Here is a 23584-nt window from a genome sequence, read left to right on the forward strand (position 1 = left end):
GTGATTTCTTCTGGCTGTGGTCAATAGTAACTTTGTACTGACTGTCAAGTGAAGCCAGCCAGAGAAGTAAAGTTGCTACACCAAAGGCAGGAAATAGCTGGGGGCCAAACATGAACATCAACATTTCTGCTTTTATGACAGCTCCCCGGAGCTCAGAAAGTGCATGTCGAAGCTTGCGGAGACTTTACGGATGCGGATTACCTTTGCACATTTGAATGCAGACATAAGGAGATGTTGGGGCATGAAGAGGTCTGGCTGAGCGTGTGGAACGCAAGACTAACTTACAGCCAGAGGGCAAAAAAAGCTGCATCTTGAGAAGCCATAAAGTGAGTGCTGGAGTGACTGGCTGTCTGTCAGTACTTCTATTAGTGATTTTAAAAAAAAAAGAAGAAACTTATCAGGCTTCCTAAGCTGTTGTTGATGAGCCACAGCTTTAAATGACGATGTAAAAGTTTTAAACAGCGCACCAAAAATCCAGTGTGACGGTGACGATTGTGTTTTGTCGCACGCAGGCGTTGTCCCTTGCTCTCGTCTTAGGTCTTCGTCACTCCCTCTCTCTCTCGCTCTCCCTCGTTTGTCTCCGTCACATACGAAGAAACGAGTAACCATGGTAACCTACCGGTTCTCTCCCATCCATGGCCTCCATCCACAACCTGCGGTCTTCTTCTGAGAGAGCCTGCATAGTGATCACTCCCGGCCTTCACATGCACACAGACACGCACACAGACACGCACACAGACACACACACACACACACACACACACACACACACACACACACACACACACACACACACACACACACACACACACACACACACACACACACACACACACACACACACAAAAGGAACAATAGCTTGTCAGACATCAAAACCAACGAGTCTCTCATAAATCACGAAAACCTCACATATCAGACAAATACTTCAAGCAACAACACATTCCGATGAAATAAAGGACACCTGTAAAAATGACGTCTTATTTCATGTCAACAGGTCCGCCGGATCCCTAAGTGTGTTTTTCAAAGCATTAAAATGATAAATAAAATGGATTGAATATGTTCGACCTGAGAGTTTTTTTTTGCAGTTTGTGTCATGGACACAGTTGCGTAAAAGAATTTGTGCATGCAAACGTCAAGAGCAGAGTGTCTGCAGGTGCCAGAGGTATGACTTTAGCGCTGCTTTCCAGTAAAGCAAAGCCTCCCCAGCTGAGACTTTCTAACCATAAAAGGATCAAAATAATGAATGATGAATAAAGCCTGAAAATTCACAAGCAAATGAGCAGTCTTTTCATTTTGATGTGTGACATGCACACTCACACCGTAGACACTCACACGTAGCCTCATTAGCCATGTTCTCCCCGGTCTACTATATGGTCCCAATCTGTCCAATGTCGTCACCCTGTCACCGGCAGCACATTCTTTTTACGTATGGTGTCATCTCCACCGTACTACAACCAGCTCCACACACATAATCTAGTCTGTCCTTCAATGATGACTCAGTCCCCTGCACACAGCCGCACCGAGAAGCAACTATATCGACACATCCCCGGGGCTGTACCGTGTACTGAGTCCGACTAAGTCTAACTCTCTTGGGGTTATCTGACTTTGCCGAGCCCGACATCTGCCATCCTAATTAGTATCATAAGGCAGGGCCTGTTAACTCATGGTTTGCATTTTTAGCAAAGTGAGAGAAACAGAGGTGTGAATTAGTAGACAGAAATTGGAGTGGCGGTTCAAGTCTGGGTTTACAGACAGTTTACCTGTTCTCCCAGTGCATGCGTGTGTTTTCTATTGGTGCAACAGCGACTTGAAACAGTACAAAAACATGAATAATTGGAGAATAACTAGTGACTCTAAAATCGCCAGTTGATGTGAATATGAGTGTGTGCAATTGTCTGTTTGAATAATGATGGCCTCCAACCAGAGTCACCTGGGATCAACAGCCTGCGACCCTCTGTTAGATACAGCAGGAGATAAGGTAGATGGGTGGATTTACAAATAAAGGAAAAAATAGAAATTGTCTTTCCATATTTGGACTAAAACATCATGAAAACTCTTTTCAAACAAATGCTGAATATTAATACTATATAAACATTTTTTTTTTTTTATTTCAAGTTATTAGCATTTCCTCTGCACTGATGAAGAAAAAAAAAGTGAATGTGTTAATTATAATGTTCCTGCATGGTTCAACCCCAATTATTCGTCAGATGTATTGATTGCGACAAAGAAAACTGAAAGCAGTAAATCAATTGAGTGATTTATAAAACTTATTTAACTGTAAATCATCAACTTCCTGTCAGTTTTTTTTTAGCACTTATCCAAACTACTGCATTCATAATGAAGACAGATTCTATCAAGCACAGCACCAAAGGTGAGCCACAAGGTCACTCGGCATGAAAACACAACCAAATGCATGCAAAGTAACTCATGCTGTTTTAAAAACTGTGAAACAAGATGGAAATGTATTTGTATGTGTACGAAACACATGTGCATTTAAAAAAAAGATTAGCCTTGGTTCCTTCACAGGCCAACAAAATCCAGACACAGATCGATACATTTACATACCGTTCAACCATATCAAGAGGGACACGACAAGACAAAAAGTTAATGAGGTGAACTAATTTTAAATCAGGAAGACAGACATTAGAAATGTGAGGAATGGGTGACCAGGGCCATGGAAAGAAGCGCCACTAGAGTGTAAATCAACTGAGCAGCACCCTCATGTGTATGGCAGCTGTAATTACATCATGTGAAACATCCGAACTGAAATCGGGCTGTGAAATCCATCCACCCGTCCACTTTCTAGTCCTCTTTGTCCAACCTTGGTTCACAGGACAAAGGAGCCGATCCCTGCTGTCTACAGGTGAAGGCAGGATGCACCCACATGTCAGGAGCAAACTGGAATATGTTCACGCCGAACAGCTCCAAAACTCCACCGAGAGTGAAAACCAAGGACTGCTCAGCCTTGAGGCAACAGTGCTGACCACTTCTCCATGTCAAAGCTATATCATATAGAAATATAGAAATGCATGTACAACAATAGGAAACATGTACAACAATAGGAAACAAATGAAAAATGTCGAAAACAAACCAACGGGGATATGTTTTGAGCTGGCGGAATTGACGATATACAGGTACCTGTCCACAGCCTCCACATCAAAACAGAACCTTTTCTCTATCGAGTCCGTCTTCCTTCTGGTGCAAGACTTGAGAACGAAGCTCTCCTCCTCCCCCTGAAACGGGAAGAAGGAAAACAACACTGTAGTATGATAGTAAAACTTAAATGCATGCAGAACAACAGTTAAACCATCAAAGCGAGACGCAGCCTTTTTATTAAGTGTTACAAAGAGAACAATCACACATGACTGCTGGAGGAACATAATGAGATCATTTTGGATGAAGACTTGTAGTGTGAAATGGGCAACAACACAAATCACTGCAGGAATCGAGTTACAAAGAAGAGGACTAAAAGTAGGGAATAAAAATAACTAGGAATGGAGGAGTGAAGATGCCACAGTTCAAAAAAGCAAGAGACACTAATTCAGTATGAACCACATCACACTTTGTTACTTAAACATACAAAAATGGAATCTAAAGGATGAAAATCACTGGTTTGGAGCATAAGTATACGCTCAACTGCAGATCTAACACCACACTGAATAACTTTTCAGATACCCCTCGCAACGGTGAATATTTACAGTTTCGTAATATCTGCAGTATGGAAATCATTTCATAGACTATTCTGTGAATAATCTCTCGATTATGTCCTTGCTCCATGCTTATTCAATACCCATTAATTCAGATCGTTGGAGGCTGGAACTCAACCCAGCTGACAATGGGTGAAGGCAGAGAACAAACTACAGGAAATATTTAATCTGAAATGCCTGTCAATAGAGTGTGGGAGGAAAACCAGACAGGGGACACACAAACTCCACACACATTCCTCAAACGTTCTTGCTCTGATGGCACCATTTCACGGTCCACCACATGCAGGTTTTATTATTCCAACTTTAATCGATCTGCTCTTCATCATACCGCGTGTCTGTTGTATATGTTTGTCAGGTCTTTGTGCCTCAATGTGCATCTTCATCCATACACACTTGCAATTCCGCTTGGCATTAATCCGGTTGTAATTGGCAAGGGTTAGGAGAGACACACTGCTTACTCACAGCATAATTTGCCAAGACCTATGAAGGGTGCTGAGGAGGAAATTGCGCTCACTTGTCAAACCGGCAGCTTCATGTGTGACTGTGCACTGGTGTGAAGTGGTGCTGTGAATCAAAACCGCTCTCAGCCTCAACACCGAGGGGCTGACAAAAAGGCTTGACATTTTCAGCTGACGATCCCCCCCCCAAAAAATGTCAGAACTTAACGGTGGTAATCTTTCACCCTCCGAGATTAAGAGCTAATGGCTGTGTGTGTCTTTTTTCCAGTTAAAAATAGATAAGCAGGTTTTGTTTCATCTACCAAATATACAAAGTTGATGTGTGTGTTTAATAAGCCGCTCACCATTTTACCCCCGGATTTCGGGTCAAACAGAACCATGGTGACCTTCTTAGGCTCGCGATGGTATGTGCAGTAGTATTTCACCCATGTAGATACAAATGAACCTGAGGAGAGAAATCAAGAGCAACACCAGCTGGTTAAAGGCAGAGAGACGACAGAGAGCAGAACTAAGACAAGGGTGAATCTTTGCCTTGCATCCTTTAAAGCTGAAAAGACAGAAGCACAGAAAACACACACAGTCTCATTCGCGTCGCCGAATTGCATCCTCTGTGATACATACGCTTCTCCTGCACAAACAGGTATCCCTCCATAGTGTGCTGGCTGACACTCTTGTGCTCGTGTGGATTTTCCTTCATCTTCCTCATCAGACTCTCCACCTCAGACCGGGTGCTCTCAAAACGGTTCCTCGTCTGTCGACACAAACACAAATAAGGAAAAAAGTTGAATCAAATAAACAGATACTGCAAAGTAGGCAACCGCAGGCCTTTCACTGTTTCTTGGAGTTGGACTTCAGACAGAAACATCATGAATTGGGCTGTTCAGTGTTTTTTTTTTTGTTTTGTTTTTTGCCTTGAATGTTATTTTCAAATCAAGTAACTGTCTTTGAATCGCTCCTGCAGCACCTGGAGGTTTTTAAGTATTTTCCCTTTGATATTTTACCGTGGACATGCTTTAACAATTTAGCAACTGTTTTAATGATAACATATCAAGAATGTATCCCTGCAAAATAGTTGGCAAGTCTTCTAGTTTTTGCTTTATTATTAGCCTGGGGGCTTATGTTTTTTGATGCAAATCCAATAAATTCCCCATCATTTATGCAGCTGAGAGACGATCCATTAAAATAACCTCCATATAAGGTGACATCGGCCTCACAAAATTTTTGAGCCTTTTAATAGGATTTGTTGAAGGTTACTGAGTTCATTGAATGTCCACTTATATTAAACCATCCATAACATTAAGACCACCTAACTGATATTGCTTAGTTCCCATTATGCTGTCCCTTTAGCAGTAAACACATTGTGGCACCTTGTATTTTGAGAACTTTCTAACAGAACTAGCATTACTTTTAAAGCAGTTTGAGTTACCGTAGCTCATCTGTCAGCTCGCTGCAGACAGGGCAGCCCTCAGTTCTCACAAAAAAAATCACTATCAATGAGCTTTAGTTGCTCATGTCCCTGACTTAGTTCCTTGCTTTTCAATTCTCATAGTAGTGGTAGAGACCCACTAAAAGGAACACTGCAAGAGCTGTCGTTTTAGAGATGTTCTCGCCCAGTGGTTGAGTCATCTCAATTTGATTCCTGTTCAACTCACTCACATTCTTGCTCCCTTCTATATCCCACCTGCTAAAAGCTGCTCCAAAATTTTTTTTTTAACAAAAAAATAAATCTGTTATTCATCTCACCTATCAGTGGCCATAATGCTTTGGCTAATCACAGCATATATATGGGCACGAGGTCCCGACCAACGCTGCTTGCAGCTTTAATTTTTTGTTGCATTTCTTACGGTTGCTGTTTTCCATCTTAGAGCATTCAAAATAACCATGTAAGGGCATTCAAAAGTGATCTAATCTGACTCAACTAAAGCATCAAAAACATGTCATATTTATTTTAAAAAGGAGCACGTCCAAGCTTTTTGAGAACTCTAAGCAAATCTGGACTGAACATACTGACCGTTGGTGCTCTATGCTGTAATTTCACACTGAATACTGATGGACAGATGGAAATACTACTCATGAGTACATCTGCCATTATTGACCGCAAAGCATGCTTTGTTTTCCCAGATTATTTGTATGTGTCCGTATGTATGTATGTATGATGTATGTATGTATGTATGTGAATATATGCATGTGTGTGCAAGTGCAACTCCTCACATTTTGTATGCTGATGGTGAGATCAGTCTTGAAGTGGTTAAAGTCCTTTGCCAGCTCGTAGCCATGGTGATAGTAGGTGAAGAGGCCTTGAAGAAATGCCAAAAGCTGAAGGAAAGAAAAAAAAAGAAAATGTGAAAGCGTGAAGAAGAGGGCGAAGAAAGAAGAAAGGGTGCAAAAGCAACAAGAACGAAATGTCAATGGACAACAATGTACATTGGAAAGATTTATAAAAAAAACACAAGTGACAGAAGAGGATGAGGAGAAAAGAAGGTATGACAAGATAATTAAAAATAAAATTGGTAAAAATGTTAAATATTGCATTGCTTTTTGAAAAAGAACATAAATATTGCAGCCAAAAATCCTTCCAGGAAAGTAAATAGTTGAGATTTGTGTAGGCAGTTGTTCCTATTTCCTTTGTATTTACAACTGAGATGCCCTTAAGGAAGGCCCGGAAACCTCCAAAGTGCTTTCTGCCAACAACAGACAACTGTGATGAAGCTGAACATCTGGTCTGCTTGGATATGTCAGGGTGAGTGAATGTAATACAGACCACAGCTAAAAAACAGCATGTGTGCTCAAATTCTTTGGGGGATGAGAGGAGCTTTATAAAAAAATTTAATAAAATTGGTATATCACATAAAAAAAGAAGAAGAAGAAAAAAACAACAACAGTGTTGTCTTACCGGCTCAACAAAGTCAAACATCTTCCTCTCCTGGACCTCCTGGACCTTGAAGACATACTCCAGGGAAACTTCATAGAAATGTTGCCTCACATTATCGACCTGGTTGTCTGCCTGAAACATAGAAAGAAAGAGGATTGATAGAAGTGGATATTAGAAAAATTACACTGGAAATGGAGCTGCCAGGCAGGAGGGGAACAGGAAGTCCTCAGAGTAGAGTCATGGATGTACTGAAGGAGGACACAGAGATGGGTGGCATAACAGACGAAGATGAAAAAGACAGACTCATCAACACAGAAACAAGTTCTTACCTCATGAAGATGTGACTCTTTCTTCCTTGCTGAAAGGCTCAGGTGCTTCTCCAGGACTGCACAATATTTCTCTGTCTCTTTGTCATATTTTTTCCTCGCCTCCTGTCACAAATCAAAAACATAAAACATCCAGCTGATTGAACAAGCATCACATTGGTGTTTTAATAGACACTAGCTCAACTCGGGTCCAATCCAGAAATTAATGTAAATCTCTATAATAAAGTGGTAATTTGAACTGGGACTTTTACTAAAAATCAGTCTGAGATGAAAGAATAAACAAACTAAATGTGAACAAACATTTTTCTTCTTTCAGTGAGTGGACCACAATTCGTTTTCTTCTGGGAAACAAATCTGCTTATTAAAAAAGACAGATTGTTCAACGGACGTAAGGTCAGTGATATAAAACATGGAAGAGGAAAAAGAGATCTGGATTGAACTCCTTTTATGATACATATAGTCCAGTCTATTAATGTTATTATGCCCTAAAGTCATTGCATAAAAAGGTTGGAAAAAAATAAAACAACACACTGGAAAGAACAATTGACATCTGATACCCCTGTTTGAGACAAAATGCAAGCACATGACTTAAGAGGATCCCATACTAGAGAATAGAAATGATTCTTCCCAAGGCAGAGTTCCTATACTTCAGGGCGTACCTTTGAAAAACATTTACTTCTGCTAAATTTTGCTGTAATATTGAATTGGAGGTTTCACCTCTCAATGTCAAATATTTCCATTGAAAATGCACTGAAAACCTGGCGAGTTGACTCTGTAAAAATAAAATCTATGATTGAAACAAAGAAAACTGCTGATTTTTTAACTGAAATATAACTCCTGCACTGGGCTCAAAAAGGTGGAACATAGATCAAAGATGCAAACGTCAGACTTTAATACAAGTAAAACCTCTACTTGCAATGCTTTAGTTCTGCTTAGTCCAATAAAGGCACACCGAGCTCTGTGTGCAGACCAATGAGCCAAATGTTTATTTAATTATCCCATTTTATTTTTATCTTGATTGTGCTTATGTCGGAATGGAGGAAATAATCATATGGTGCACAGTGTAGGATGGTTGCGGTGCATTGCCACGACGGTTTCAACAACAATCCGGGTCCTCTGGGCCCGAGGAGGGAGAGACAGCAGCTGCAGAATGCATCAGGAATGATGAATGCTCCTCCAAACAACAAGGTCTCTGTTCAAAGTCTGCCTCTTTGATTTTTCATAATTCTCTGTGGAAATGACCATAGACCTCTAATGACTCCTACTGCAGCCCACTCCTCTGTGTGCCTTATCGTGGATTTGATATATACTTTCATAGATATGTACTTGTAAAAGGAATTTGTGAGTTAAAACACAATTCTCCCATTCATTTGCTCGGCATATTACAAAACAAACTATAACTCAACAATTTTGTATTGATAAAATAGTATAAAATGCATTTAAATGTAATTTAAGAAACATCTAATCACAACCAGCAGATGGCAGTGTCTCCACAGTATGGACAGATTCGATTTTAAACCTTTTTCCACAATGAAATTTGCAATGAAGCAGTGTTGGTTTTTTTTAAAATCCAGATCTACCACCAGGTTGACTCATCACAGCAACATCACGTTTGACTCCACAGTGACTTGGAGGTTGCAGTAACGCCAAGCATCACGTCATCCTTCCCTGATGGCTTATGCATGCAGTTCAGCGCACGACACTTCTTGTAAACAGTCACGTCATTTATTTTACTCCATTGACAATAATAAAGAAAGTATGCACTCCTTCGATTTCTTTTTGTTTTGCATGGGCCTGAGTTATGCACCGGTGGAGGCCAAATCGCCCGCTGAGCTCATCATGTCGTCAACCCTTTGTGTTTCACACAGAGCAAGCTGTTATTCTACCAAAGGATTTGCAGATACAAACTTTGTCGTCAGAAAGAACCAATCAAATTACTTTAGCAACACTATATTCTTCAGCTATACCCTCACAGTACATGTTGACTTCACTGTTTTTCCCATTGTGTGTAATGCTGCATGTATTTTGAGACCTTTTATTTTTAAATTGTTCATTAGCTCACTCTAAATCTGGCTCAACACCAGTCGAGCTCAAGCGATGCCAGCTCTGGAGCTTCAGGACAAGGTGAAACTGTGCCAAGTAAAGATATTCCCAGTTCTTTTAAGGCTAAACTAGGATTAGTACATACATCGCTCATGGTGACCTAACGGCACAGATTATACGTCCACATCTTAATCGGACCAACCTCGTCAAAATCAGACAATGACCAACCTGGGGGTGGAGGGATTATAGACTATGTACTGATAACTCATTTAATACTGGATGTATCAGGGGAACCCCTGCAGCTACTCATCTAGGCTCTACTGCTGATGACTGTACTCAATGAACAGCAATAAGAAGATTAAAATCATTGAAACGTGGAATATTTAAGACACAGGGGGTGGGATTACCCAAAAATGCAGTGTCTTATTTATCGTTACATGAAGACTTTATAGCTTTTCAACCCAGGACAAAACAGAAGAAGGCAAATAGAATCATGTTCGGTATTTCCAGAATTTATGAAAATAGATGCTTCCTAAGCTGGTTCAGTAACACCAACCCTGCCCTGAGGGTATCCAGCTGACCTATGAGACCCCCACTTCAGTGGCAATAACTGATTTATGAAAGCATTATGTATTTTTAATCCCCTATCCAGGTCATTCAGTGGCGGTTCATGCCTTGACGGACTCTAATCACAAGAGAGGAGAATGACCCTGAGCTGAGCAAGAAATACTGGAAAGTGTTTGTGTACACAGCCGTTCACCTTCTACACCTTGAATACGACACATCACCGCCACCAGTCCATCAAGGAGCAAAACACAAAGACACAGACAACCACACACATTCAGACTCTACACTTCCACCACAAACACAGACTGGACAATGGAATGAAATTCAACGAAGGCACAAGGACAACATGCCGACGTCGTCACAGAGCGCCTCCCTTCTCGCCATGAGTGGCCGCCGCTGCACGACTTACTTTCATAAATCCTTTCAAGGTCACAACCAGGGAGGTTGAGGAGTGTGTCAACTGAGTCAAGTGATGGATATTATACATCGATAGATGCTGGAATGTGTATTCATTTCTGTATTTCTGTATATCTATACTTACATATTGATTTATAAATAGTTATGTTTATGTTTTTACTACTGAAGGTTAAGGTGTCTATGTTTCATGCATCATTTTTCATTGATTTATTTCATTAATGAGAAAATAATGATTTTGTATGACTTTGTATGACATTTTTTTTAAACCAGAGACCATTAATGTCATGCGTTGGACAAAACGTTGAAGCGACTGCAAACGTCATGTAAAGTAGTATTACTGGCTGTGTATTTGAAGGGCACCGTGGCTGCCAGAGCGCCTCCAGCATCTGCAAATGCACTAAAAGCACAACGTTGATTGATGCGTCATCATCACCAACACATACACACATTGATACTCAGTCGCAGCACTTGTACAGTGAAAGTCATTTCTGCCGTCCGTCCAGCAGCTGTAGCTCTTCTTACCTTGGCAGCACTTATCTGCTCCTTCCTGAACCGCTCCAGTGGCATAATCAACACATCACTGGCATTCTCGATCTACGGGGAAGCCATGCATAGTGGCAAAAAAACCAAACAAAAACACACACGTGTATGAAATTGAGACGAGCAAGAATACATTTGATCTTTTAAGCAGTGTGTGAAGAAATTAGTAAACTTAGAGATTCAACTTGAACAAAATTAATATATAAAAAGTAGCAGCTCTTAGGGGCACAGGAATATGTGGTAAGACTATTAAAATACTGTTTTTACGCAATGAGCAAAGCTTCTAGCTTACCTTATAGGTTAAAAAGTACTAAACCGTGACCACTCAGTAGAAAACGACAATAATATACATTGTGTTACATATTTGTTTGGACTGCTCACCATCCGTGTCCTCTCATCCTCCAGGTTCTGTAGGACTGCTGCAAACTCCTGGAGCGACTTGGCTAAAGCGGGCCGGGACAGGTGGAAAGAAAAAGGAGAAGCAAGAGCTGCTATGTTAAACAGAGCTCCGTCTAACGGTGACAAGGAATAAAGTTGACGCAAGGAAAATGACGGTGCTTTGCTTCTGCTTCTGGCCAACTCAGAAATGTTTCTGAACTCATGACATAGCGGAGTAATTAACTGGAAATAAAACCACAATTTAGAGTCTTTGTTTCTATGGCGCTCTGAAAGTGAACACAGCCTTGTTTCCCTGCACACCGGCGAGCCAGACATGGCTACATTGTTTGGGTCAGAGTTTCCACTTCATTTCTCTGCGACCTCTTCCAACACTTTACACACACACACACACACACACACACACACACACACACACACACACACACACACACACACACACACACACACACACACACACACACACACACACACACAAACACTTTACTCTTCAGACAGGATGAATGTATCGATAGAAGACGACATGCATCTGTGGCATGATTATTGAGATATTAAAAAAAAATTCAAAATCACATATTTGAGCATGAAGAGTGAGATTTAATTGACCTCGAGCTCGATCTCAGGATCGGGGGGGGGGGGGGGGGGGGGGGGCTTTCTTAAATGAAATAAGTGGGACTTTAAATTCAATGGAATTCTTGTAAATGAATCCGAAATAACACTTTTACTTCATATTTAAGTCTGTCTGTTTGAATTTGCAGAGAATGCACAGTTGGTCTTTTGTATTGATGCAGCCTCGATATGACATGGTTGTTCTCTAGTTATTGACAGTCCAAAAATATGTACTTGAGGTTTTTCGGTGACTCTAAATTGCCCACAGGCGTAAATGTGAGAGTGTATCGCGGTCTGTTGATCTGTATTTTCTCTGTGATGACCCCTACAACCAAACAGATTTGACCAAAGTTATCTCACTTCAAGCTACTACACGATTACAAAAATCATCATTGTATTAAGGGGAAGAAAATCCATTTTGACATGACTGTGGCTGCGAATATCCTAAAAACAACAGGGCTGTGGTCAGTCCGGCCGAGCTGCAAGCTGTTCAGGAAAGATAGCCGGGGACAGTTAAACAACAGTGGCGGGTGGGTCAGACCACTGAAGAGCTGCAGCCTGCACAGACATGAGAGGGTGTGACGGCTCACACAGCAGGGTCTTACAACAACCCACATGACCTCATGGAATCGATACCATACAGCTATAATACAAAGTTACATATTCGGGTGTAGTCTGCATTCATTTTTTTTTTTTTAACTCATGAGAAAGCAGTGACTTGTTAACATCAGCAACAGTGAGGAACAGGCTTTTTTTTGACACAGCAATCAAGGCTGCGTAGATTATGTGAGCAATCAAAATATACAGTTTGTGAATTGCTGAAGAAATAAATACACAGTTGTTCTTGTGTGAGAATCCCCTCAGTTTAAGACTTCTGAGCTTTTCTATTTACAAATGTGCATGTTCTCCCTATGCACACAGTGTGTATTTATTCAACTCTTAGTTGTCTGTAAATTTGTCATTTCTTGTTTCACCAAACTTCTCTTTACTAGTTATTGGAAATAAAAAGTAGTTGAAAGACAGTTGATGTGAATGCAAATAGATTCCAATCATGTTTAGGTTTACAAAGTGATATTTAACAATAAATGAATTATAGCCCCCCCCCCCAAAAAAAAAACCTGCTGCCTTGCCACTAAAAGTTTCATTTATGACAGGAGGAGTTCTTATATTTATGAAAACAATATACTCGGAAGAGATGCATAATAAGGGTCTCTCTCTTTCTCTGCAGCTGCACTGGAAATAAACCCGGCTTTTGATTCAGTGCTAATAAAACCGCTCTATTTCGGTGACAACAAATGACACATTAGTTCCTGCCTTCTATTCAAAAGCTTTCAGTACGTAATGTATTTGGTTTCATAGCAGCATGCTTACCTATGCATATCTCATCGTCAGTCTCAGCATCTCCGATACACTGGAATTTAAACTCGTTCAGCGAGTCGGCAAACTTCCTCTTGGCTGTTGACAGACCTGAGAAAATATGGGGGGGGGGGGGGGGGGGCAGGTTAATGGATTGGGTCACATATACTTTGTTTTTTCTGTTTCGTACACCTCATACTGTCTGGAGCTTTTATAATGGCTCAGCCACAGGCTGCACACTCTCATAGAAATGATCCCATTCTCACTCTGAACTAAGGTTATTAAACATGTAAAGCATCCATGTATGAGAATATCTCTTTGCTCTGATTGTGCGCATTTATGCAGTTAGTGAAAGTGAGGCTGAGTGGAGAGAGTCTAAAGGTGGAGACCACGAGTAGTCCCCCTGTGGTGCTGGTGGTGGAGACTGACAGCTCTTTGCATTTGTACAAAAGCTTTGTGTGCGTGTGTGCGTGCGTGCGTGTGTGTGTGTGTGTGTGTAGACGTGTGTGCATTTGTGGTGAACTGTTCGAAAAGCACCATTAAATCCGAGTCACATTAACCAAGCGAGGCAGTGAGAAAGCTCTGGACAACTGCATACCTTTCAAATAATACATGAGGTGCTAAAAGCTCCTAGGAGACACACTCTCACAAGTTTGGCTTCCCCTGCATTTTATACTCAGAGCGGGGGTCACCGTTATTATGACATTTCCTGTTGCTGGGTTGGACCGGGTCAGCTATATATGAATGAGTAGGAGGACCAGGATGGAGACATACAACAAAAGAGACGTTCCCACAAAGCACATGTTCAAGAAGAGCACATTCAAACAGAGATAGAACTCTCATTAACACAATAGAGAGAGGAAATATAGTTTTCAAATAACAAAGATTGTGGAAATAGTTAAAGAAAGCTTGATGTGGTCAGGGAAATCTCGCATTTCCAGGGAAAATAAAAGGGGGGGAGGGGTGATCTGCACAAAAGCTGCATAAGCAAATGTGCATTTGCTGACATTTTATAAACTGCAGTCAGAAATTTCAAATGAAATCCAGACAAGGACACAGAGAGAAGAGGAGTCATGTGGAAAGCAAGATGGGAGTCAGGGAAAGGACATTGAGTGTAGAGACAGAAGACGGACAAAGAGTAATTGCCCATGTTCATGTAAATACCACAGGTCCTCCGTGCAGATCTGTGCCAGTCGGAGAAATGAAACACAGGCCTTGCCGCTCCTGCCTGTGCTGCCAGGAAAGCACACATGTTGGCACGCACACACATTGTGTTTTGTTGCCTTTCAGTGGCATAGCATTGACTTGCATGCGTTTCCCGCAGACCTGCGCTAAACTCAACCATGACTAACTTTATCAACTTAATCCTTAACCCCAAGATTAAAGCATGTCTTCACTTAGGACTTTTAAGATTGTGCTTGTGGGCATTTGGTTTTTGAGTCCAGTCGCCATGATGTGAGAGCGTTAAGAGATTCCATTCCCCACAACAGTAATAAATATACACGCACGCACGCTCGCACTCACGCACACGCACGCACACACACACGCACACACACACACACACACACACACACACACACACACACACACACACACACACACACACACACACACAAACTTTCTTTCTACTGACTCAGACCTGCAGAGAAGTGAGTCACAGTGGCTCTGTGTCATCAGAATAACGAAGGTATGAGCAAAATGAGACCGCACTCAAACATTGAAAGATATACTACGGTTTTACAGCATCAGTCAGTGTCCAGTAAGGATAAATAAATACTGTTGTTCTCCCAGCAGTATTCCTAAAACCCATAATTTTTTTTCACAATGTCAAAACACAATGAAAACAAATGACCGACTTTAGTGGAGTTGGAAAGCAAAACCAACAGGCTATATGCCATTCATTTTAATTGTTCTTGAAAAACATATAAACCATGACTTTCCTACAATGGAATATTAATATTAGACTGGAAAATATATCGTAAACAAAATTGCTGATATTATATATCCAATATGTGCAAGTACACGTAGCCGATTACCAACAGTTTTTGTTGATGTTACAACTTGTAAAGAGACAGAAAAATAAGCTCCTATAAAGAATCCCACTAACAATTTTTAATAAACAGCTGTTCATTCTATGCAGCTTTAAAGTCAGAAGGCTCGGCTCAAAGAAATATTGAGTCTTAAAGTCAGAGAACATAGTCTAACAATGGTGGCTTAACTGAAAATGAAGATTTCATAAAAGGAAACTATATTAAGGAGTAAAGAGAGTAAATAGAGAGATATGTTGAATTGTTTTGGGTCTGCTGTACAAAGCTTGAAAAAGAGATGAAGTCAAGGAAATGAAGAAAGAAAAAGGGTCAAATATTAAATGGAGGTAAACTCATATATCACATTTCCACTGAGTAACGGCTCCCAAAGTGCTTTACAATGCAAGTTACTTCCATTTACACTCCAATGAAATACACATTACAAATAAAGATACAGCATTAAACACACTTTCCTCAATCTGGAATACGTTGATCTTTAACATCTGCAGCAATAATTGCAACAAATAGTCTAAGAATTGTCAGTATTACATTGTAATTTTGACAATTAACGCAGCCACTCTTTAATATCTGTTTTTATCGGTTCTCTATTGTAGCAATATTTTCAGCATGGGTGGCCTCGGTGGGAATCAAATCCAACACTGGCAGCAGTTGTGTAAGCGTACGTGTCCGGCAGCAACACATAACTGTATCTCCTTCTACACTCTCACTTTCGCCCCGAGGTCTCTGCTTTCTTATTTTTGGCCTCCGTTTTCCTTCCTTCTCCTTTCTGACCGATGTGTTTTCTCCTTCCTGACACTGACAGCTCCTCTCAGCACCTGGTAAGTGAAACGTGCCCATTGTTGTTAACTTCTTCACCCTGGCTCCAGCCGAACACCGAGCGCTCGCTTTTGAAAATATCTCAAATCAACCACAGGCCAAAGCCTGGTTAAACAGAAGGGTATTAATAAATAAACACATTAATACACAACTGTATAATTAGCTTAAAATGCCTTTACCAGATGTTGTGATAGAGGAGTTTTGTTCCATTTCCTTTCTCATTTGTAGATTCCCCTAATTTGTGTCTATTACGCTGAATGTCTTCTCATGCTAAGGTTTTGTTGCAGGTCATGTTGTACTTGTCATGATTAAAGAAAACAGCAAAAGTAACCGTGGCTTCCTGTTCAGAGGTTGCTTACATAACACAGTTATTGGCTTTTGGTCTATGTCGGGTTTTGTAACAGAGTAAAATCAATGTAGCGTCCATGAAAACAAGTTAGGATACTATTAGGCCTCACAGCGAAAGAAAACATGATTCAATTCATTAACGCTGAACAGCATGCCATCTCTCATTGATGAAGTCACAAAATAGTTCCAAATACATAAATTCAACAAACATTCTTGGTTAAAAATGTTGCCCATAAACTGCACATACATTTTTTTGTACTTCTGGCAATAAGACATGTACCATTACAAATCCTGATGATGTCCTTTATAAATGGTGCCACATTTGTGTGGAGGAGCATGCATTTGTGGGATTAGCAGCAGGGCTTTGTGGGATTTCTTTGCAGTCGACTCTTGTTTGGTCGACGAGATGAATAAGTACTTCTTCCTACCCCTTTTCAGGCGTATTACTCAGATATATGAGATATGTACTGCATATGTGTGTGTGTATGCATGTATGTTAATAAGTATGTGTGGGTCTAATTAAACATATATATATTTCTTTTTTTTTTTATATAACTATACTTTCATAAGATATTATTTATTTATTTAATAACATCAAATGGTGTGTATATATCTTTGGATCTGCCTGTGTATATAAATATTAGATATGTATGTGATTGCACAAAATGTATTAAATGTGACATGCCTGAAATGAATAATTTTTTTTATTTATTTTTTTTAAACACAACAGGCACTGTTCAGGTTTCCAATGGTATAAGATCTATTGCTAACAAGCATCGCTACAATAAAGACCTTCATTCTGACAGTGGCACACAGGAACCAAAATAACAAACCTGAGTATTGTCAGCTAATAATGAAAGAGCTGAGTCATCTGTATAAAACACTGTTCTTTGTTTTTAAGTATCTTATTCTGGATATGGTTTACAACTTTTTTTTTTTTTTTTTAAGTGTCTACTTGGAATACAATGGCTTATATTCTACTACACGGACGCTGTTATAAAACAGGCTGATTTGATCAAGCAGATATGAACCAGATATGTTGAGTTTAATGCAAGTACCTTACCTTATTGTGCATGTGATTGCTGGTCAGAGGCCTGACAGTTGTATTCAACAAAATTAATGTTTATGCTGTATTTACATGCCACATAGTGTATTGACTTTATTCTGCCTTGAAGTCGTGACTTTGGATTTAATCATTTAACACAGTGTTAAAATAAACTCACAGGCATTTGTGTTTAGCTTACAAGCCTTTTGAGTGTTATATTGTACATTTTGGCAAACGGTGTGATGAGGTAATATAATCTCTTTTTGCTGGCTCATATATCCAAATACATCATGTATATAATAGCATGTGCTTAATCCCCGCAGGCCTTCTTGATAGATGCTGGCAACAATGACATTTGTGGCCACACGTCAGCCCAAAGAAAGGCTCTTAGCTTGCTCAAATCAGAGTTTTTAAATCAAAGCCAGATTGTTGGCTAATATGCCTGGGTAAGATCTTGCCAACACAAATGAATTACTGTAAAACCAAGAAGAGGACGAAAAAATCACATGACACGTTTTCACAGAAGTACAAGACTCGTCACACTCACAGATTCAGCAAGCAGCAATGCTTTACCATTTATGGTATCGCTTTGATTGCAGCAGCTTAATTCACACGCAGAAGGTTAAATGATAGTTAACCAATGTCTGTAATTAATAAACACGTAGGAGGGAAAGGTTAAAGAAATCACTCAAAGTATCACGTAACATACTGACAAAATTATTTGAGTCAGTTTAAGCACATTATGTTGAAGAAACAAGTCAATGTCTAATAGCAGCCATCACACCCCATTATAACACACTAATACCCCAATAATGCAATGTAGTAGTACATATTACTTGAAATTACTATGTGATTACATGAGGCCCTTTTATATGTAGAGCACATACTGAACGACTTGGGAAAGTAGCTTGTGCATTACGTCTGAAAAATATGCAGTAGGCAGAGTTGTATTGTATTTCTACTGTTGGTGTGAAGCTGAAGACGCATCACTTTGTAATCGGAAGATGCTCTATTACCAAGATGGTAGAAGCTCTTGAAACAGATTCATGCACAAATAGCAGTGACATATACTAGGAAATTGCAAATGGACAGCTCAAATAAAGATAATGCTGATTTAAGACCACTAATGAATCTCAGGTACGGCAAATAATACAAACTAATGTTAATACTCCTTACGGTGGGACAGCTCTCATGATGCTGTCAGGAGGACTAAGTTAGCTCTGAATTAAAGAGGCAAACCTTTAGTAAACCGGAGTTTGGTGAAATATTTTGCAAAAGCAGGCACTTCAAACACATTTTAGTTCTACAACCATGTGTGTGCGTGTGTGTGTGTGTCTGTGTCTGTGTGTACATGTGTGTGTGCAACAAATGTAACAACTAATAAGATCAGACAAACCAGTCATTAAACTGCATTACAAAGTCCCGAGCAGTAATCGGTTAATGCTGTTTCTCAGTGGCATTGCAGACTATATTCTTCCCAACGCTTCAAATGGGGAATCAAAAGAACATGTTGCTTCATGTTCTTGGTGAAGTGAATCATTCCAAATTACATTGGCTGCATTTACCCAAACTCTGAGCTGTTTAGATGCAAAAAGAAATGACACAAGCATAACTGAATCACAAGTCGCCTGTGCTGCGACATCAGTGGTTCTGCTGCGTGGGTCTTTTGTTTATGGGATAAAAAGTGACCATTTGACAGGAAATATGTCAAGTATGTTGAATATGCATTCAACAGATGTAAAAGAAAAATCAGGCCCGCTGTTAGGAGCTGCCACATGCAGAACACATCAATGATGCTTTTCTTTCAGTGTGTGTGTGTGTGTGTGTGTGTGTGTGTGTGTGTGTGTGTGTGTGTGTGTGTGTGTGTGTGTGTGTGTGTGTGTGTGTGTGTGTGTGTGTGTGTGTGTGTGTGTGTGTGTGTGTGTGTGCGCGCCCAGGCAGGAAGACACCGGAGGACAGAATAACTAAAAATAAGTGACCTTGCTGACACTTGCCAGTCTGTCCTCTCCTCCCCTCGTCTCTCACACTTACAGGACAGGATTCCTGTCGTGCTTCTTTTCCTGCACGTCCTTCTGATGACAGAATCAACCACAGCAGACAAGATGAAGTAACAATTGTGTCTGAAACAATGCCTGTTAGCAATATGTACTTTTCTGCCATCATTTGAAAATAACTCCCAGACCCAAGAAGGTTTCGACGATGTGTAGAACGTAAATATAAACAGGCAGCAAGGATCCCATGACGACTTGTACAACATGCCACCTATTAAGTAGAAGCTAACAAAATTTGAATTTGGTGACAGTGACATAATTCAAAAAAAAGTTACAGCCGTTCTTTGTTTACATGGTTTTGCATGCAAAGTCTTTTTCTTCAATTTGTAGAAATTTGGGAAATCAGAACACCAAATGTTGGATTCTTGAGAAACAAATGTAAATAGATTCGTCTCTCATCTGAGGATTTATGTTTTCTATTGTGAATTTTCTGCACGAGAGCTCGGCCAGTTCAGCGCCCAAATAAATCTAACAGCACCAATATTAGTCCAAACACTGTGAGATGCAGGATTTTGAAGTGTGAGCTAGTAACAAGCAATAAGGTTTCTTAACGTTTCAGTCTGCAGGACATGCTGTGCCCACTTTATAGACATACAATATTCACAGTTTAATTCATCTGACCACAGGACTGTTTTCCGTTTGGATGTTTTAAAAACAAGCGTTGTTCTCTGATATGCACAATACAGCTTCAACTTGGAATCTGGAAGCGTTCCTCTGCCCATGCAATGGTTTCCAGCACGAAGTCATGCTTGTTCTTAATGCTGCGTCACTTGAGGGCCAGAACTGACAGGCCCTTTATGCTGATTTTGGCCTTGTTCCCTGCAGACGCATGGGAGTCTTGTTGAAGACATGTCTCTGACATTGTTCCACAACTTTGTAATTGAATGAATTGAGAGTCCATGTGTCTGTGGAGATTCTCCGTCTATGTGTCTTGTGTTGTTTTGAAGACATTTCTCATCCATACGGGAGGTTTTATCAGAGCATAATAATGCCAAGCTTGGATGATACCATGACCTGGATGACTGAGTTTCAAATCATGAAAGAAGGTTAAACAATTGCAACAGATGGTGCAAGACTGACATATCATGTTTGATGCATTTGTGTCTGCAGATTTGGCCTTTCAAAAGGTTCACAGTAAAGACAAAGTGCACAGCGGTTCAGGTTCAAGTTGACTGCATCGCTGACATTTCAGAGGCTTTGACCCTTTTCCACACAGGGTTGTTCAGCTGTTGAAATATCAATGTCTATCCCTGATCCACACAGTTTATTTATTGGCCAAGTAACTGTTGTCATATTACCATGTAAAACCATAACTGGTGATTTCAGAACACACTCACTGGAATAACTCACACTTATGATGGATGATAGATATTTTGAAACAAGGAATCGTGATGAAAAGATTTACAGAAGCACAAAAGGAAAATAATGACCCGTTTTCTCATCTCTGGACATCTGTATAGCTCTGTAGCATCACATGGACCTTCCGTGGTAAAACTGTGGACAAAGTAAACCTTAAATGTGCCTGTCACGTGTTCAATCCACAGTTTGACAATGTCATTTAAAGGAGAGTCACACAAATACCACTGGAATGAAATATTTAACTCTCAAATTGCTGGGAAACATACTCACTCACACATGTAGCACTGTAAGATGCACAGAAGGCATCTCTAATTAGCCACGGCCATGTAGCAGCAGCACGACAACGACCGCTATGTGTGTTAACGCAGCACCACACATTCACACTCACGCACAGTCAAAAGAATGGGCCTGTGTGATATCAACAGGATATCCAGCAGGAGCTGGGACTCTGCAGTAGCTTTGTTCCATGAGCATGTGTATAGAAACCCTATTCATAAAGTGGGACACACACACGCACACACACACACACACACACACACACACACACACACACACACACACACACACACACACACACACACACACACACACACACACACACACACACACACACACACACACACACACACACACACACACACACACACACGCATGCTATTCATCTGTGAAGACAAAGGCAGATCTCAGTCTCCTCATCTGATTCTTTACATGACCCAGCAGCCAAGCATGGAGAGGACTTTGCAGACTCAATGGTACAGAAAGACAGAGAAATCTCAAGACAGTGTAGACTGTTCTCGAGTGGTACCATTTTGTACAGTTTAAATTAGAACAACTTTCTCTGTTTTGTAAGAGAAAGAGAATGTCAGCTAGCTCCCACGACTCGTACTTGCAGGCTTTCCAGTGTTGTACCGACTTTGTGACCAGTAATCTTCCATGTGAAATAAAAGAAAATATAAAGAAAATGCAGATGTGATACAGTTTCCGGCAGATCATTCTCATGTCAACAGGATCTTAAACCCTCATTCCAATTCTTTTATTCTGAGTACAACTGCAAAACACAGATAAACTGAAAACGTTTTTGTGTGAGTGTGCAATTAAGCACACTGCATGCTTCTCCTTCGTGATATTTGTTTTTTCTTTGAAAATTAAAAAATGGCTGTGTGGAACTTGAGATTTGACCATGCCTTGTCCAGAAACGCTCTTTTCTATAAGCTGGGAGTCTAAAGTAAAGTACAGGAAAAGACACCTTGTCTTTCAAAATACAGATGAGTTTTAGCTAAACAGAATAGCTCTTTAGATGTATTTAGAGAAGAAAGGGAGAGAAGAAAGGTTTTTTTTTTTTATTTAAGTAAAGTTTGTAAATTACACTTGTTCTGAAGGGCAGTTTTATCACAACAGCAGTTTCAGTGTGCATGACATAATAAGTTACTAAGTTAATAAGATGCTGACAGCAGCCACACTCACACACCAGAGTGTAAAAAAAAAAAAAAGTTTAGCTTCTTGTCTGAGGACAGTATAAAAGATTCAAATATATGGATTGAACCACCTGACACTGGGATGGGAAAAACACTGCCATTGTCTCAAATAAGTGAGAAGAAAGCAGTGATATGATTTTTTAGAGTATATTTAAAAACATAAATATTATTTTGATAGTTTTATAGTGCGATAAATAGTTGGGTAACCCCCCGAACAGATGTTTGAAAGTAATAGATGGTCGAAAATAGTATTATCATAACTTTATAAATAGGCAACTACATGTATGCAAGTACAATATATATATTGACAGTCACATTGTCAAAGTGTTACTTCCCATCAGGGACAAAAAAACAAGTTAATATGAAGTTCAAATCCTGTCAATTCAGGGAGCAGACTCTGTCGAACATGAGCACAAGTTTAAGTTGAGGTTAAGGTCAAAGGTGAGCGAGTAGTCATTATTGTTTGGGTTAAAGTACGTCTTCAGGAAATGAGCATACGGGGATGTAAAGTCCTCGGGTGTGATGGAAACGAAAGTGTGTGCGTATGTGGGAGACGGAGGTAAACACAGGAAAAATATAACCAATGGAGAGGGCAGGAGTGTCAAACATAAATATAGCTGTAAAATGACAGACACGATCCACTTAAACCTTGTGAGTTTAGACCCATGGTAATGTTTGCACAGGGGTTTTCATAACTCAACTAAAGCACAGATGTCTGCTCAGCAACTTTATCAAGAACAAAAGAAAGAAAGTGAACGTACAAAAAGGCTTGAGTACAAATGTCGGTGCACTGGCAGGCTTTCCGGTCGAATACAAGGTCAGTTTGACATTTGGCGGAGAGGAAACCTACTTTCACAGCAAGAAAAACACACAGAAGCAGAGAAAGTGGGTGAGAGAAAGGCGAGGAAGTGGAGATGGCTTCTTCTCGCTGTTGCCATGGTGAATGCAAGTTGGGGGGGGGCAGAGGTCAAAGGTCACATTTTGTCTGTCCCGTCTGCTCAGTCAGTTTAATGGGACACTGGCTTTGTGGGGGCAAATTGTCGCATATCACATCCCGGCTCTACGATATTTATTGGGCCATGTTGGACCATATCAGGGGTGATTAAGGTCAAATCTGGCTGTGAATGCGGATCCCCTTACACATTCACATT

At 40.3% G+C, this 23584-nt stretch overlaps 1 protein-coding gene across 1 annotated transcript in view; it reads right to left on the reverse strand.

Moving 5' to 3' along the window:
* LOC308139051 (rho GTPase-activating protein 26-like) overlaps window positions 1-23584 on the reverse strand; it is a 75188-nt gene that overhangs the window by 24905 nt on the left and 26699 nt on the right. Inside the window, exons 2-11 of the mRNA XM_080508373.1 lie at window positions 13307-13402; window positions 11312-11373; window positions 10913-10984; window positions 7367-7468; window positions 7059-7169; window positions 6377-6481; window positions 4787-4916; window positions 4510-4610; window positions 3139-3233; window positions 620-698 (exon numbers count right to left, since the gene is read on the reverse strand). Coding sequence (XP_080364499.1) covers window positions 620-698; window positions 3139-3233; window positions 4510-4610; window positions 4787-4916; window positions 6377-6481; window positions 7059-7169; window positions 7367-7468; window positions 10913-10984; window positions 11312-11373; window positions 13307-13402 — 953 coding nt within the window. The remainder of the gene's footprint in view (window positions 1-619; window positions 699-3138; window positions 3234-4509; window positions 4611-4786; window positions 4917-6376; window positions 6482-7058; window positions 7170-7366; window positions 7469-10912; window positions 10985-11311; window positions 11374-13306; window positions 13403-23584) is intronic.

Source organism: Blennius ocellaris (genome assembly GCF_963422515.1).
Source record: "Blennius ocellaris genome assembly, chromosome: 14".
Lineage (NCBI taxonomy): Eukaryota > Metazoa > Chordata > Actinopteri > Blenniiformes > Blenniidae > Blennius > Blennius ocellaris.